Source organism: Populus euphratica, unplaced genomic scaffold (genome assembly GCF_000495115.2).
Source record: "Populus euphratica unplaced genomic scaffold, PopEup_1.0 scaffold913.1, whole genome shotgun sequence".
Taxonomy (NCBI): domain Eukaryota; kingdom Viridiplantae; phylum Streptophyta; class Magnoliopsida; order Malpighiales; family Salicaceae; genus Populus; species Populus euphratica.
Window position 1 is genome coordinate 41,248 of NW_011500776.1, and position 14,858 is coordinate 56,105.

At 28.0% G+C, this 14,858-nt stretch overlaps 1 protein-coding gene across 1 annotated transcript; it reads left to right on the top strand.

Moving 5' to 3' along the window:
• The first annotated feature begins 9,446 nt into the window (after positions 1–9,446).
• Positions 9,447–10,817, top strand: LOC105116343 (dof zinc finger protein DOF5.4-like). The gene has a single exon (XM_011013659.1). The coding sequence runs from the start codon at positions 9,712–9,714 to the stop codon at positions 10,672–10,674; it is 963 nt and encodes a 320-aa protein (XP_011011961.1). The 5' UTR covers positions 9,447–9,711; the 3' UTR covers positions 10,675–10,817.
• The last annotated feature ends 4,041 nt before the right edge of the window (positions 10,818–14,858 follow it).

Consider the following 14,858-nt stretch of genomic DNA (forward strand, 5'->3'; position numbering starts at 1 on the left):
AAAATCAAAGATATTGGGAATTAAAGTTAATGTTTGTTGAATTATATATTTTTGGTATGTGTTGATCTGATAATGATGATTTGAAATGGATTAATTAATTTCATTTAGAGTAATTATATCTTAATATGCATTTTAAAATTAGAAGTTTACGAGCATTGATTGATAATTGGTTTTTAGTTGCGTGATAGTGAAATTATGTAATTTGTATATGGTTAATGTATTAAGTGAAGAAATTATATGTGGAATAGATTATTGAAATTTACTTATAATAATCGTGAATTTATTAGGATACTTGAGAAGGATTTGTGAATAGAAAAATTGAAATTGAATAAATAATGATGGATGATAACTAGTATGGGTGGAAAAATGTTAACGTAAGTGGTTGCATATGTATTGAAAGTGAGTATGGTGAGTTTATCCTTTTTGTGTTAGATGGATGAATAAATGTGAAATGTGATTTTTTTTTGTTTGAATTATGACTTAATGATGCTAAAATGACTTTGGACAATATGTATGGCAATAAGCTAGAGGTTTTTAATGAGTGAAAATCCTTGTTTGACCGAAACTTTTAGTTGAAAAAAACAAAGAGGTATAAATATGTTGTTTTAAATGGTGAGAAGTGATAATGAATGAATTTATTGATATATGAAAATGAGTTTAAGAATAAAGATAACTTCTTAGGATTGTTTTCTTTAGTTAAAATGAAACTCAGTAAGTGTGAAATCAGCTTAAACTTATCAATTATGATTATATATGTATATTGATAATGAGTTATACTTAAACTTGAAATAAAAAAAATGTAAATGGGAATTTGATTTACTTAGTTTAAAGTTGCGTTTATATTAAAATTGATGATTAGTACTTAAAAGTGCATATTTATCAAAGTTTTGTATCATCATTTTGCACTTGAAGTATCAATAACTCCTTAACTAAGCATGTTTTATAATAACAAGTCTGATAATATAAAATACCTTTAATTTATTTTAAATGTTCATTTTAAATGCATGTCTATCACATAAATCAAATGATTGATTGATGAGTTTAACTACTGAAATTGAAAATACAAAGAGAAAACTAAACTTAAAAAAAAATGCTGGTTGAATTCAAATTGGAACACCATTCAGTTATTGGATCATAACTAAAGCTGTAGAACTTAGATTTAGGTCTAGTTTATATGGATAAAAAGCTAAGATATAGGCCTAAAACTTTCATGAAGAGTACAAGATTCAACAAGATCGTTTTCAAGTTCAAATTATAGTAATAATAGAGAAGTCAGAATTTGTACTGCAGCCCAGACATTGTTTAGTGTTCAGCCTATATCTGGAGTTCTAGAAGTCCTAATACACTGATTTGTTTTTTGGTTAGAAAGCTAAGATAATTCGCTAGAACTTTTATGAAGACTATCTGTTTAAATTTTGATGTTAGTAATGATATTTTCTGTAGATAAGAAGAAAAGATTGTTACCAAGTCAAGAGGTGGTCATCTACTCAACAATTAGTTATCAAATCAATAGTTTCAAAATTTAACCTATAAAAGAAGGTATTTGTCATGCATTTAGACATCTTGGTTTTCGGATTAAGATCATGTTCTTGCTCTCTTTCTTTATATTTTTGTCATGCTTAAGTTTTGCTTTCGTTAATCCCTTGTGTATGCCTTTCATTTCCTTTATTATACTTATATAATCTTGTTCTGCTCTTGTTTATCTATGTTTCTCTTATTCATAATGTTCAGCTAAATTTATTATATTAAGGTGAAAATGTTACATTAATATTGTAAGAATAAATATAATATAAACTGAATATGGGCTTTAATGTTTAATACTAATATGTTTTGTATTTATTATCTTACTCACTCTTAATACCTTACTTGTTAAATGGTTAATCAAGATTTGTGTTGAACAATCCTTAGTACAACAAATACTTGACACTTTCATAGCACAACAGTATGGTATAACCGACATCTATAATGTGAAAGGAACTTGATTTGTTGTTAACATAAGTTATCACCATGAATACCTGACAACATTTTCCAGTATTGACATTACTCAAATAAGATAATTAATATAATCATATTAATAAATTATAATCCGATTAGAACCTTCTTTGTGTGTGGTTTCCAGTTGAATAATAAAAAGAATTTATATTATATTTATTTGAAATACTATTAGTGGATTCTTTAATCTTAATAATTGTCTTATATTTGTTTAAATCCTTACATTAATATCACATTTCAAATCTATCGTCAACTCCTTTTCTGTTATTATTTATTTTTTTATTTATAGTTTATATAATTAATCTCCTTGTGTTCTGACCTTGGTCTTGCCAAATTATTTATTACTTCGATATTCCTATATTTGGAAGATATCAACTCTTTAGTCGTATTAATTAATCAAAGTGGTTAATGGATAAAAGTTAGCATAACTTTGTTCTTAATGTTATGAGGTGTGTATAAGTGTGTTAATGGGATGTTATTATGGTTATAATTAAATGTATTGTAAGGAGAAAAGAATGTTAATGCAAGGCTTATGAACTTAAACATTTATGAATGAATATATATGTCATGTTTAAGGTTTGAAATAATACGAATGATAGTCCTAAAATTTGATTTCATATAAATGATTGACAAATAGAAATGAATGTTAAATTAATGGGTAAATAAAAAGAATAAAAATTGCCTAAATGATTGAAACTTCCATTAGTCAAGAAGGAAAATGTTATCATTATATATGAAAGTCTGTTAATAATCCATGTTCAATGAAGATATAACATATATAATAAAGGTTGGAATTAATAAAGAGTTGAATTAGTGTGTAAAAGTATTCTTGTAATGGAAATTGATTTAGAACTTCGAAATTTAAAAGGTTGTTATTGCGTATAAATGAGAACATGTCATAATGTTAGTTAAAAATTTGTTTATGATAGCTAAATAAACATGAGAAATATGATTGTAAACATGAATGAGTTATGTTTGTGATTGGATTGTGAAATTATCATGATTTAAAGGTTATGAATTGTATTAAATATGAAACTAGAATGTAGTTCCTAAATAGGATGAATGAATCAAAATCTTGTTCCAATTACATATTTCATGAACTCGTATTAATATGTTTGATAAGCTAGTAAGCCTTGCCAGGATAAATTATAGCAAACCTATTTGGATTTACAAAAAGCTCCCTACTTATGCATGTGTTGCATATCTTTAAAATAAACTGATTTGTAAAAAATAACTTGATAATTATTTAAAAGAAATGTTTGACATCTCATTACACCATCTTAGGGAATGAGATGAAAAATATGTTAAATAAATAAAATAATTCTTAAATCAACAATTATGATCTAGAGCATATAATCTAAATAGAAAGAGGTAAACTGACCCTTTTAGTAATCATAACAAAAACAAAACAAAAAAAGGTGAGAAACCCTTTATATTTTTCTCTAAACCCATCATTTCCTTGCATATCATATATTTTACTTTAATATCATGAATAATGATGTATAGTAGGTTCAAAATTCATGACCTTGCAATAAAATATTATCTGCTAGTTCATATAAACTAAGATAGATGAAGTCGATATTTATCAATATGAGTAGTTCATGTTTGAATGAGAAAATCAATTTTTTTTCCTAATAAATATATACATATACTCTTGTTGCCCCACTTTGAGCTAAAAAAAATATTTTTTGCTACTAACCCTAAGTAAGATCACGTACCATAATAGGAGTAAACAAAAATCATAAAAAGATTAAGAAAGTTTCAAGTACAATTCTAAAGCAATTGTAGTTCACCTATTACATATCTTAAAAGTCTTGCCTTAACATCACTATCATGGCATTTACAGTATCAAATGGTAGGTCTATCTAAATTGAAAGGGTTTTGAGATTAATTATAAAATTATGATTTTAAAGGAGTTGTTACCTAGTATCATGGTCACTAGAAAATCTAATAGTCTGCAAAAACATGGTAAGGAGACTAATTGTGTAAGGAGAAGATGCATCAATCCCAATATACTCTATTTATGATAAGTTATATTGTTGATTGATTTGTTTTTTAAGTCATGTTTCTATTTATTGGTTTTACTTAAGATTCAAAGCAGATCTTTATTTGTTAGGAAGTTTCTACCTTATCATACTAGATTCTAATCATTCTAAGACCTAAATTTTAGCATCACATTTATTTCTTACTTTGTATATTTAAAATCTGAGGATATATTTTATAGTGTAATTTTATATCCTTCAAAAAATAAAAGTCTACAACTAATTATTAATATTTACTACTATTAATTCATTTAATTTAAATGAATAACATGAATGGCAGTGTACAATGCAAGCTTTAATGAGTAGGAATATCCAATTTTAATGGTATAATCAACACATTTGATTTCATAAAAAAACAATATGGATAAACTTTATGTTTACAAAAGGTCAGTGAAAATGGTGTTAGTTTCCTAATATTATATATAAATAATATATTATTGTTAAGAAATGACATATCTTTACTTTAATCAATAAAGTATTGGTTATTTAAGAACTTCTCCATAAAAAAAATAGGAGAAGCAACCTATATGTTGGATATAGATATTTATATAGATAGATTTAGAAGGTTTTTTAGATTGTCCCAACCTATGCATATAGACTAGTTACTAAAATAGCTTAGCATGGAAGAACCTAAGATTGAATTCTTATCTATTTTGCATGGAATAACTCTCTACAAAAACATGTGTTCTAAGACACAGATTGATAGAGATATGATGGAAATGATATCCTATACTTAGCTATAAGATCCATCAATAGAGAAAATAAACTAAAAATTCAAAATTGTTTGAATTAAGATTTTTCAATAAAATATTAGGAAAATAGTGAATATTAGTCAATATATGTTTTATTTTAAATGGTAGTACTCTCTGAGTTGGAAGAGTTCTATCTAAGAAAGCACATTTGATTCTACAACTGAATAAGAGTACACCTCCCTATTTGAGGAAACAAAAAGGTTGTTTAGATCAATGAGTTCATCATTGAATTAGGTTGGTTCCTAGCATTGTTGATCAAGTTGCTATGTACTGTAATAACAATGGAATTATTGCATAAGCAAAGGAACTAATATATCATAAATGATCCAAATAAGTACTTAAAAAAATTCCATTTGATTTGATAAATCAATAAAATAAAGATGTAAAGATAGAGCAAATATCCACCGAAGAAAATCTAGAAGATCCTTTTACTAAGTCACTATCCATGCAGAAGCATTAATGCTATATGGAGCAATATGGTATTAGATACATGAGTGATTGACTTTTTAATGCAAGTAAAAGATTGTTAGATTAATATACATTGTAACCAACTGATTAGTTACACATGACATTATTATATTTATATAAATACATATTTATTATTAATAAAGAATTTATTTTTCTTTAATATTTATACGATATCATATTAATAAATTTGGAGTAAAGATAAATTTCATGTGATAAAAATACTTTGCAAAAAAATTTATAAAGTTATAATTATGAGATTCCTATTATAGTAAAGTATTGTTCCTAAAATATTTATGGTCAATGCTCTTTTAAATACTAGAAATTATTATATTCATATAAATACATATTTATTATCAATAAAGATTTAATTTGTCTTTAGTATTCATATAATATTAGATTAATGAATCTAGAGTAAAGATAAATTTCATGTGACAAAAATACTTGCAAATAAAATTATAAAGTTGTTACAATTATGAGATTTCTATTACATTAAAAAATTGTTCCTAAAATATTCTTGGTCAATGCTCTCTTAAATACTAGACATTCATTAGAGTTATAGAGACTAACATATATTATATTTTTTCTGTTATGAAAGGAAACAATTGTTCTCATCAATTGAGGTATAAGGGATGTCTAAAATTAATATATATGTGCTCGTCATCAGACATGTATTCTAAACTGACCTGTATGAGAATTATATACGAAAAAATCACATGTCTATAGAAAAGCTCACGTGATGGTTGTGTAAGTTATATTTTGATCTTATTACGTGTTATCTTAATCAAGATAATATAAGAATAAACATTGGGTATATCATGAAATATATAAAGGTAATTGAGCGATCAAGAGAGGATTCATCACTATAGGTGAATTAGAAAAAATATTCAATTTGTTTTCAAATAGTGTTGATTGAGAAATTCTTAGTCAAGATGAAATGAGATTTAAAAAAGGTTTCAATTTTTATTCAAACGATCAATGATTATTATATAAAAAATATACATGATTAATCATGGAAGACATACTTCATGTTTTAATGTTAAATCATAATATTATTGATGAAATGATATTAATTACACTAAGAAATTGATCACTAAAAGGTTGAATTAAACCACTAATGATTTATCTAATATTTTAGGGATCATGACATGTTGTTAAACAATACACATAATCTTTAAAAATTAATTAATTAATTGTTGAATTGATAATAAATTAAATTATTTAATGTATTTAATTTTATTTAATTATAATTATAATTTATATTTGAATCAACATATTAGAAATCTAATAGGTCACACATATTAAGAATTATTAGTTAGAAAATTAAATTGGGATGATTTAATTAAGTATAACTTAATTAAAATATATTTTAGAAATTAAGGACTATGATATAATTAATACAAAGATTATATTTCTAAACCTAGAAAAAGTAAGTAAGGACTTGATTAAGTTAATTTCTAAAATTATCCTGAATTAATATATGGATATTAAACAATAGGCAAATCGATATTTTGCCAATATATAAGGTTTTTCAAATTTTTTTATAAATAGTAAGTCATGCCTTTTATTATTTTTAAGGGTTATTGTGTATTAGACAAAAAAGAAAAAAATATAAGTCACAAAACATAGAACTAACATTATAGAAATAACAATTTTTCTCTTCTAAATAGAGATTTAGGAGTTTCTTATTAATGGTTGATGTAGATTATCATTGGAGCAGGATAATTGGACGAGTTATAGTTTATGACAACTCAACCTTTAAAAAAACTATTTAAAGTCAAAGAAGATCAGCTTTCAAGTAATAAATTCTTAAACAACTCTAGATATATCTAACATGATCTTAAGGACTCTTGAATTATTTTTTGTTTTGTTATTTATACTACATGTATGACATTCAGGAACCCAACAGTTGCAAGGCGTGTTGTGTTTTGGCTTGCAATTGTATATAATTCTATATTAAAAAAAATGTTTTTAAAAGAGTACATTGAGATAGTTTTTTTTTTTTTATATTCAAAATGCAAATCAATCTATGTTTAGAATATGTTGAGAATACATATGAAGCAAGGAGTTTGTTGTAATATCATGACAACTACAATTGAGGAAGTCTTTTCACAATTAAAAAAAATACTAACACTTAAATGGGTAAGTAAGTTGAGGATTATAACATTAGTAAAAATAAGAGTAGTCAATTTCAATTATCAACAAGGAAGTTAAGCATAAAAAGAAAGATTTATATTCATACAAATAAGCATGTAATTAGCTATTCTAATTTCTTTTGTATATAAACATTGCACTTTTTTTATGAATTTGAGTAGAAACTTGCCATTAAGATGCTTTTGGAATTGAGTCTCAAAGGACTCTAACCAACCTTTCTTTACTTTTGAATCTCAAAAAACTCTTAAAATTTGTTATGTAAATTAGAGTTTCAGTGAACTCTCACAGATTTTTCTTTATTTTTAAGAGTCTTAAAAGACTCTTTAAATTTTTTTTACTTTTAAAGTCTTAGGGAACTTTTATAAATTTGAGTTGAATCTTACCATTAAAAGGCTCCTGTGATTGAGTGTTAGAGGACTCTTGTAAACCTTTCGTAATTTTTTAATTTTAGAGGAATCTTACAAATCTCTTATATAATCAATCTTAGAGAACTCTTACAACTTATCTTTATTTTTTTAGTCTCAGAGGACTTTTATAATTTTTTATTTATTTTTTTAGTCTCAAAAGACTCTTGCAAATCTCTCATGATTGAGTTTTAGAGGACTCTCATAAATCTATCTCTATTTTTTAGTTTTAGAGGATTATTGCAAATCTTTATTGTGATCGTGTCTTAGAGAATTTATAATTTTTTTCTTTACCTTTTAAGTCTGAGGTGAATCTTAAAAATTTTTTATAATAAAGTCTTAAATGACTCTTACAAATCATTATTTATTCTTAAGTCTTAAAGAAATCCTGTAAATCTTATGTTTGAGTTTTAAATGATTCTCGTAATTTTTTTTTTATATAAGTTTTAGAGAATTCTTTCAAGTCTCTCAATTTTAGAAAACTCTTATAAATCTTTTAGTATTCTAGAGTTTTAGAAAGTATAGGCAAATCACAAGTTTGACTTAGACTTAATTAAAGTTTGACTTGTTGAACTTTGTAAAGGAGTAAAATATCATATTGAAACTAATTTTATGAATTATAAAATGCGGAAAATCAGAAAAAATGTATTATAAAATGTGATCTTTTGATTACCATAGTAATACGAGAAAAACAATTCATGGCGATATTTCTACTAAATTCACATCATACACAAAAAAGTTCTTTTAATTTTATATATTGATTAGTATATGAGTTTTTTTAATGTTTTTATTGTATTTTTTTTCACCTCCTAAAATTAAAATTAAGGAAGCCAGTTAAACAAAGATTGGTGCATTTATATATAAACAAAGTGTTTCTTTCTTTTATATATATATATATATATATATAAAAGAAAGAAACACAATCTTATAACTAGCTTCCAAAAGTTACAAGAAAATCTTTAAAATAACAGAGAAGAATGGCAACGATGATGCATTTTGCCCATGATATTCATGGCTAATTATGAGATATCGTGGTATCATTTTGATCCTCCGATGTCTTTTCTTGCATGTACATTGCACAGAATCCCCCTCCCAAATAAACAAGTCTCCACCGCCCAAATAAACAAGTCTTGTTAGCCTCGTTAAACATTCGAACACAAAATCACATCTTAGAGTCATTAAAAAAAAGATCCCAAGGCACAATTTGAGGTCGGACACATAGGACAGTTTCTGTTAAATCCCTCTTCAGTTAAGCAAAAGAATCATCGTATTTTGTTTCGACAACTCACCAATACTAACAAGCAACGTGGCAGCTCCTCGACCAGTTGTACCGACACCGATTTAGAAGAGCAGATAAACTGGGGGTGGCCGACAAGTCGACAACGTGATGCTCTGGACAGCAACACCTCCTCTTTATCATACGTCCACGTGTCCCCCTTTAAACGGCCCGGATTCTCTAACCTTCCGTACGGTTGAAATCCCAATAAAACCCCATTTAACACCAAACACCCCCGGTCCATGTTGGGTGGTTTCGAGATTTCACACATTTGGGAACAACTTATGCAAATTTAGATGTGGTACAGGGTTAATTTCGGCAATAGAAATTAAAATAAATAAATAAATAAATAAAAGAGATGTAGAGGAGAAGATTTGGAAGGGGATATTTGTCAGAAGAGTTCAGGTCTCGCTCTGAGCTCTCTTTCTCTCACAATCGGTTCTAATTTGACCGGTTTTCTGAAAGCCACAGTTGAAAAGTCGATGCCATGCGGCAGAACACTCCATTTTTTTCAACCTTTCTTTGAATTTCCATAGAAAAATCTTGACAAAACCCAAAAAGAAAAAAGTGAAAATTCTAACGTTTGTTTGTCTACTGGAGCTAGCGGTGGCTAAGGAGCTTGAGAAATGCAAGAAATCCACTCAATTGGTGGCGGAGGCAGGTTATTTAGCGGTGGAGGTGGGGGTGACAGGCGACTACGGCCACACCACCACCAGAACCACCAAGCATTAAAGTGCCCACGATGTGACTCGCTGAACACGAAATTCTGTTACTACAACAACTACAATCTCTCTCAGCCTCGTCACTTCTGTAAGAGTTGCCGGCGTTACTGGACTAAAGGCGGTGTCCTCCGCAACGTTCCTGTTGGCGGTGGATGCCGCAAGACCAAGCGGTCTAAGCTTAAACAAAACACACCAAGTACAACTTCTGATACAATTACAACCTCCAGTACTAGACCGCAGGAGCTACAGGAAAAACATCAGCGACGAGATCATGTATCCTCTAACTCTCATTCTAGTAGTGAGAGTTCGAGTCTTACGGCTACAAATAATACGAATGCAAATACAGCAGTGGAAGCAGTGTCTGCGCTATCTGTAAACTCTGTTTCCAATAATTTATTAAATGGTATTGTTGAGTCAAAAAGCTTTCCACGTGGGGATATGAATCCCAGTTTCGAACCTGCTTTGCTCGAGCAAGGATCGGACTGTGGGATTTTCTCGGAGATTGGGAGTTTCACAAGCTTGATCACATCGACGAACGACTTGTCGTTTGGATTTAGCAACACAACGAACCAACAGCAGCAACAAGGGCTTGAGCATCATGTGCAGAACAATCAGAACCAGCAGCAGTGGCAAAATCAGCATCAGGAGATGACAGGAGGGTTGATTGATCAGACGATTCACGCTGAGTTATCAGCTTTGCCGAGTAGTAGTAGATCAACAGAGAATACCGGTGGGGGATTTGGAGCGTTGGATTGGCAGTTAGGGAGTGGAGATCAAGCTGGTGGGTTTTTTTATCTTCCTAATACCGTTGATCAAGCTTACTGGAGTCAGAGCCAATGGAATGATATGACTGCTTACCTCCCGTAAATCCTCTTACTTTGTTAACTTCAAATTACAGAAGATTAATAAAAATAAATCTCAAAGATTCAACAAAATGGAAAATATGATATGACTGCTTTCCCTTATGTATTTTTTTTTTCTCATATGAATCTTCTTCTTCTTCTTCTTCTTCTTCTTTTTTTTTATTTTTTTTTATGGAGTATATTTAGTGATACGGGGAGGTGTCTGGGTTTGATCTTGGGTGTTTATGTACAACAACTAACTTTCATGTTAGTGCGCGGCCCCCCCCGCCCAGATTTCTGATGTTTCTGGGACTATAATTAGTGAGATTAGAGTGTTTTGTTTTGTTGGTTTGATCGCTTGCCCGCCCCTTCTCCGTAAGGGAACTAATTATTATTAATTAATGCTTGTTAGTGCTTTAATACAAAAGTCAACCTAAAAAACACTCACTTGAGGACTTTGCCACGTCACTGCTGTCACAGATAATGGTTGCGATAAATGATGGACTAATTACTAATTGCATGAGATCAATTGTGTACGGTCCAAGCGGGGTGTAGACCGTGGTGGGGTCCACGAGGGTAGTGACCAGTCCCATGCGTGATCATGACTCCACGTGGCGAGGATCCTTAATGCTTGTTTCCACGTGGGTTCACATCATTGGATGATACTTCTGACGAGAAAAGGATAGTCGGTTTGTCCTCGCTCTCTCTCTAACCTCTATCACTCAAACGATCCATCAAGGACTCTACTACAGAATGGGTAGAATATTAATTGCGACGGTGAAATGTGAATATATATATATATATAGATGGTGAAAGACGTGGGTGGCTGATATGGGACCTAGATTAGGTGGGTGGGGGTGGAGTGGGGTTTAGCTAGTAACGGTGAATATGGGGGGCCAAGAGGCATGTGCAGAAGTGGTCTCCCATATGAGACAGTCACGCATTGTATCTCTTAGATATATATATATATTTTTTAAAGAAATAAGTTTTTATAATATATTTTTATAAAAAAATATTATATAAAAATTCAAAAAATTCATTCACTTATTTTATTAAATAATTAAATAATTATTTTTATCGAACTCAATCCATACCCAGACAAAGTTCATTATTAAATATATTATCGGGGTCATTAACTTGATTATGTTGAATAATTTTTTATTTAACATAAATATTTATAAAATTATAAAATAATAAAATATCAAAATGATTAAAAAATCAAACCAAAATAAATTATATTATCTAATTAATAATAATAAAAATATTAGGTGATGAAATTAAAAAAAATAATTTAAATGAATAACAAAAATAAAAAAGATATAATCTCTTAGCTATGAAGGCTCAAAACTCATGGGCCTCTAGAAAAAAACTCAAGTGACATATCTATAACCTTTAACAATAGAAATTGATTCTAAAACCAATAATCAACTCGAAATCAAAAGTTTTTTTTTTTCAGGTTTATATCTATTTTTTCATGCAAGTTTAATGAAAAACAAATACCTCCTATCAAAATGAACTCATTACTCATTAACACCAAAATCACTCAATTTCATAGTACTCTCTTTACCATCAAAATTTAACAACTTTCTCTCTCCACTCTCAAATTAAAAACCAAAAAAATAAATAAATAAAGTTTGAGATCAAAATTGAATGTCATAAATATTTAGGGACTTGAAGTATATAATTTAAAAATTAGAGAACCAAAGTGTATGTTTAACCCCAAATTTAGAAAAACTTTTTTTTTATTGTGTTTTTTTTATCTTAACCCCCCATCTTTTAATCTTTACCTTCCTTAATAAATGTGCTTCAATTGGCCATAAATTTAGGCTTATAAAGTTGTGATAAGCAAAAAAAAGACATAAAAAGATAAATCACTATAGCGATACAAAATAATTTGTTCGTTAGTGAATAACGGCATAAAAAATGATATTTTTTCTATGTCTTTTGGAGTGTTTCTTAATGTTAAAGTCTAATGTTTGGAAGAGACAAAATGATGAAAGAAGTTTGTAGCATGAAGTAGGAAACTGCAAAACTTGAATAAGAAATTTTATAAGAGAATGATTAAAGCTATTAAAGATATCAATGCTAAATTAGATGTCAAAATAAAAAAAAAACAATGAAGTGATTTTTTATTTTAATTATACTATGTTAGAGATAATGAATAATATTTTCAAACAAGTGTCGATTAAAGTTAATAACCATTTAGATAAGAAAGTGAAAAAACAATTCATATTATACGAGGAATGAAAAGAATTTTGTTGGCCAAAGTTGTTAAGTGCTAAAAATAATCCTTTATTTGAACCAAGAATTAATTAAGGGAAGCAGAGAAAGCTAGGAGTTCAAAAAATAAATTTATTAATTATGAGAGTTCATCACCAAAAGACATAAATGAAAGAATAATTATAACCTATAAATGAATGTACTTCTAAGTAAAGTTGATTTGAAAATTATTCTAAAGATAATGGAGCAAGCTTATGAACCAAAAGTTCAACAAATACATAGACCAACATATAAAAGACTATATATATAAATTGCATTAATAAGATATACTCTTATCCTAATAATTTTAAATTTCTAAACTTTGCTTTGTTTAATGGCCAAGGGAATATATATATATATATATATATATATATAAACATACAAACTCTAAAGATTTGTCAATGTAAGGAAGCATCCAATTCTAACTTTTGAAATTAAGGTTATTTTCAAATTCGTTGATTGAAGATGCTTTTACTTGGTATATAAAATTACAACTAAATTTAGTTTAGAGTTAGAATGATATGTAGACTGTATTCCAAGCTCACTTCTCTAGAAAAAAAAATAGAATTTGCATCGGTTGATTTAAAAAAATTAAAGCAATAACCTTGAGAAACTATTAAACAATATTTAAACAGGCTCATGAAAGTAAGGAGAAAATGTTGGGCTAGAATTAGAAAAATAATTTATTATGATTGCTTAATAAGAATTACAATTAGAGTTAGAAAAATAAGTTTGAAGGAATGTAGTTCAAATCAAGTTACAAATGTTATCAGATATTCATGATTGTAACTTATGTTAGCAATAAATCAAGTTCCTTTCATAACACAAGTGTCGATTATACCATACTGTTGGGTTATGAAAGTGCCAAGTATTTGTTGTACCAAGTGTTATACAATACAAATATAGATTAACCATTTAATAAGCAAAGTATTAAAAGTGAACAAGATAACAAATACAAAACATGTTAGTATCAAATATTAAGGTCTATGTTGAGTTTACACTATACTTATTCTTACACCATTAGTGTACCCTTTTCACCTTAACATAATAAACTTAACTAAACATAATCAAAGAGAGAAACATAAATAAACAAAATAAGAATATAAATAAGATAAAATTTAACTAAGTAAAGAAAATGAAATGAGAAGCATAAATAAGATATTATATAAGTAAAATTTAAGCATTATAATAAAGTGAGCAAAAACATGATCTTGATATGAAAACCAAGATGCCTAAATACATGGTGAATGCCTTCTTTTATAAGCCAAAATTGGAAACTATTGATTTGTTGACTAATTATTGCATGGGTGACCACATCTTAACTTGGTGACAATCCTTATCTTATTGTTTGAATAAAACGTCATCGTTAACATCAGATTTTGAATAGACTTGATTCATGAAAGTTCTAGAAAATTATCTTAGCTTTCCAAAAAAAATAAAAAAATTAAAATCATTTAAATTTCTAGAACTCGAGATATGGGTTGAATAATAAATAATGTTTGGGTTGTAGGACAAATTCAGATTCCATTGTTGCTAAGATTTGAACTTCTAAATAACAAAATTAAATCTTATATTTTCATGAATGTTTTAGGCCTATGTCTTAACTTTGTAGCCATATAAACCAAATTGAAATCCAAGATCTACAACTTCAGATATGACCATATGACTGAACCATATTACGGTTTGGACTGAACCAATATTTCTTTTCTAAGCTTCACCCTCTTTTTGTCTTCTCAATTTCAGTAGTTAAACTCATCAATCAATCCTTTGATTTATGTGATCGACTTGTATTTAAGATAGACATTTATCATAAATTAAAGGTATCTTATAGTATTAGACTTATTATTATAAAACATGCTTTAATTAAGGAGTTATTAATATTTCAAGTGCAAAATGCTGATATAAAACTTTGATAAAAATGCACTTTTAAGTACTAATCAGTGACGATTC